At 33.1% G+C, this 3,081-nt stretch overlaps 1 protein-coding gene across 1 annotated transcript in view; it reads left to right on the top strand.

The window, feature by feature from the left end:
* Window positions 1–1,543: 1,543 nt before the first annotated feature.
* The window catches only part of LOC112521603 (translation initiation factor IF-2), a 15,764-nt gene continuing 14,226 nt past the window's right edge, over window positions 1,544–3,081 (top strand). The window contains exons 1-2 of the mRNA XM_025130551.1: window positions 1,544–1,666; window positions 2,032–2,080. Of these exons, the coding sequence (XP_024986319.1) occupies window positions 2,054–2,080 (27 nt within the window). The 5' untranslated portion in view covers window positions 1,544–1,666; window positions 2,032–2,053. The remainder of the gene's footprint in view (window positions 1,667–2,031; window positions 2,081–3,081) is intronic.

Raw genomic sequence — 3,081 nt, 5'->3', positions numbered from 1 at the left:
AATTTATCACATGTATACACATACATAACATAACATATGCATGCATCCTCTTACGTTCATCATGTCTTTGCACATATATCATCCATGTATATTATTTTATCATGCATACCATTAGATATTCAAATATTAATCACGTATAATTTTACCTTAACCCAGATTGTCTGAAACCGATTTATAACAGAAACGTTGGTTCGTGAAAGGCTCTTTTGTAGATTAAGCCTTTATTACTTTGAGCGTTGCGTTTGTTTTAGTGTTACGGTATTTGTGGAGATTGATAGAAACACCCGTCTTTAATCTAGTTATAGAAAAAYCTAGATTTGTAGGTTGTTAATTATCGTCTCGGTAGCTGATTTGTAAACGCTTTTCTATTACCCCTTTTGTTGGGTGAATTCTTTTTATAAAATTTTGATTTTTCGTTACATATTTCAGTCCTTTTGCCTTAAATTTTTAGGGTGTTACAATAATGGTCCCGAATAAACCGTTTTAATTATGCAATAAGTATATAAGCTAGAGTTTACTAATATTTTAACGAGTGACGAAACAACTTTTTTAATAACGTGGCCGTGAAGATGAAACATATGTGAACTATAAAAAACCACACAAGTTCAGCATCCAAATCAATCAAGAACCATATATGTCGACATTCCTAACTATATTTCCTTTGAAGAATAGGATATTACGCAAACACTTCTTTTAGTCCAAAATAAATAAATAACACAAAGAAAGCGTGTACTTGTTTTTGGTAAATGACACAGAGCAAGCTCAATGTGACGTGGAAACTATGGTAAACTCGAACCTGAGAAATCATATCAAGACATTGAACATGAGAAATCGTAGCAATAAATTGCATGGTCACGTAAAAAATCGAATGCCCAACTCAAATTTGCATGGTGGGCCCACATGGTCATCTCCTCACCGGCATAAAGATGACTAGGGCTGAACGAAGATGACATGAATGAAAAGGTTGATGATTATGGGGATTCCGTCTTTTTCAATTTTAGGTCACATTTTGATGCCCAATTTTTTTTTTACTTTTACTTTAAAAACATTTTACTCAAATGATCAATTACCCGTTAATTTAGAAGTTAAAATAGCATATCTAGTTGGTTTTAAAAAGCCAAGAGATTTATTTATTTTAATAAAGATATCATGGACCTCATCGTTCGAAATCAAGAAATTCGATAGGTTTTTCAAATCTTCCTTTTTTATTTTTGTTTGCATAAAAAGACTTTATTTGCAAGGGATCTATTATACAAAATCACTCAAAGGGTTTTAGAATCATTAAAAGACATATTTTTTTAATCAAATAAGATTCATCTCTTAACGATTCATAAACTGTTTTTAATAAAATTATTAAGAAGTAAACAAACAACTCTGAGTAATTTTAAATGAGAAAAATGAGTTTTTTTTTACTTATCCATCGATTAGATAATAATTAAAGTAATTGATAAGATTTTGATATACTTTTATATGATTTTCACAATATATACTTATTTCCATAATTCCATATAAACCTCTGCGTTCCCGAGCCTCAACCTTCCACCGTCCCTTCACCCACCACCAGCCTCCGCCCCTCCTCACCGGACCGCCATAACTGAACCCTCCATCTTATAAATTCCTTACACTCTGAAGATTGCGGCAATAACCAAACGTATATCAATTGCAGGTAAGCGTATTCTAAGTTTTGACTTCTCTAATATACAATTACTCATATCTCTTTCAGTTTCTTTGGCTTCAATCTCTGATCTAATGTCGTTCTCGCTCGTATGTTCATTCATACTAAGTTGTTCTTGTAATTCTGCTGGTTTCGATTTGACCTCTTTCCTTAAAACACAGCTCCGACCCCTTTATATGCCAAATTTATTAGGTTTCGAGTTCTTTTAATCAGAGTTTCCATCCGTGTGCTTTGGATTCTCAGTACTTTGTGACATTATGTAGATTTTTTATAAGATTTTAAGCACAATATGTCGATATCTATTGCTATATTTCAATTTTTGGTTCAAATTTAATCCCTTTTCCGTCATTGTGCAGATATTTTGACTTATCCTTATGAATGGCGTGGAGGGAGCTTGGGAAAAAGGTTAGAGTCATCTGTCATCATTCTACACTTTGAACTTTGAGTTTTCATCCAAAAATAAACGAATTTTATGACTTACATCTGTTAGAAATATTCAATGGAAAACAGAAAAAACAAGAAAGAAACCAAGATTAGGACCAGAAAAGATCACTGTCCTTAGATATTACTGCTCCTGCTATAACAAGGCTGTTTCGCTTGTGGCTAATACACCTTAGGAATTCCTAACATTTTAGAATAAAGGCAACAGCAATCCTTTATTCTCCAGGAGACCATGAACATCTTTTCTTAGATTGAAGAGGGGGATAAGAAAAAGAAAGGAGAGGCAGAGAGCCTCTGATTAGCACCAGCTTACAAAATTATGTGTGGCTGTATCCAGAAATTATTCATACAAATTTTATATAAGAAAGAATAATAAAGTTCTCTTGAGAACAGTTAATCAAAAGCCAGTCAAGAAGCTTGAACGTTGTGCTGGTGCTAATCTTTTGAGTATTAATATATGTAAAGCGTAACCAAAATAGCCCACACTCCCTTTGCTGTTTCAATTGCTTAATCAATCCAATAAGCACGTTAGACTTTTTTCAAGTGATGAAACGTGTTTATTTTTTCCTATGCGGGACAAATTCCTTCCCACTTTAAAGACTAAACACAAAAATCCCCCTCCCGGTCTTCAGTCAATAAGCCAATTCAACATGGATTCACGAACAATTACAAAAGTTGACCTAAGCTTTTGTTAGAAGTGGTAGCACTTCCTATGTTCATATAAGTGAAATTTTATAAACACACATGTTAGTCCCGAAGGGAAAGACAATAAACAGAAAGTAATTGTAGAAGGGGGGGTTGAATACAATTACACAGACTTTTTTCAACTTTTTAATTCTTATTGATTTATATCAAGAATTAATACACACATAAATACAAAAGATTGTTGCGGAAGATAGGAAAGGAAAACCTAACCTAAACAATCTTACAAAGAGAAGAACTTTCAAGAACAACACAGAGAGTTC

Source organism: Cynara cardunculus (assembly GCF_001531365.2).
Source record: "Cynara cardunculus var. scolymus isolate 2C chromosome LG 11, CcrdV1, whole genome shotgun sequence".
Lineage (NCBI taxonomy): Eukaryota > Viridiplantae > Streptophyta > Magnoliopsida > Asterales > Asteraceae > Cynara > Cynara cardunculus.
The sequence above is the reverse complement of the archived record's forward strand: the minus strand, read 5'-3'. Positions and strand labels throughout refer to the sequence as shown.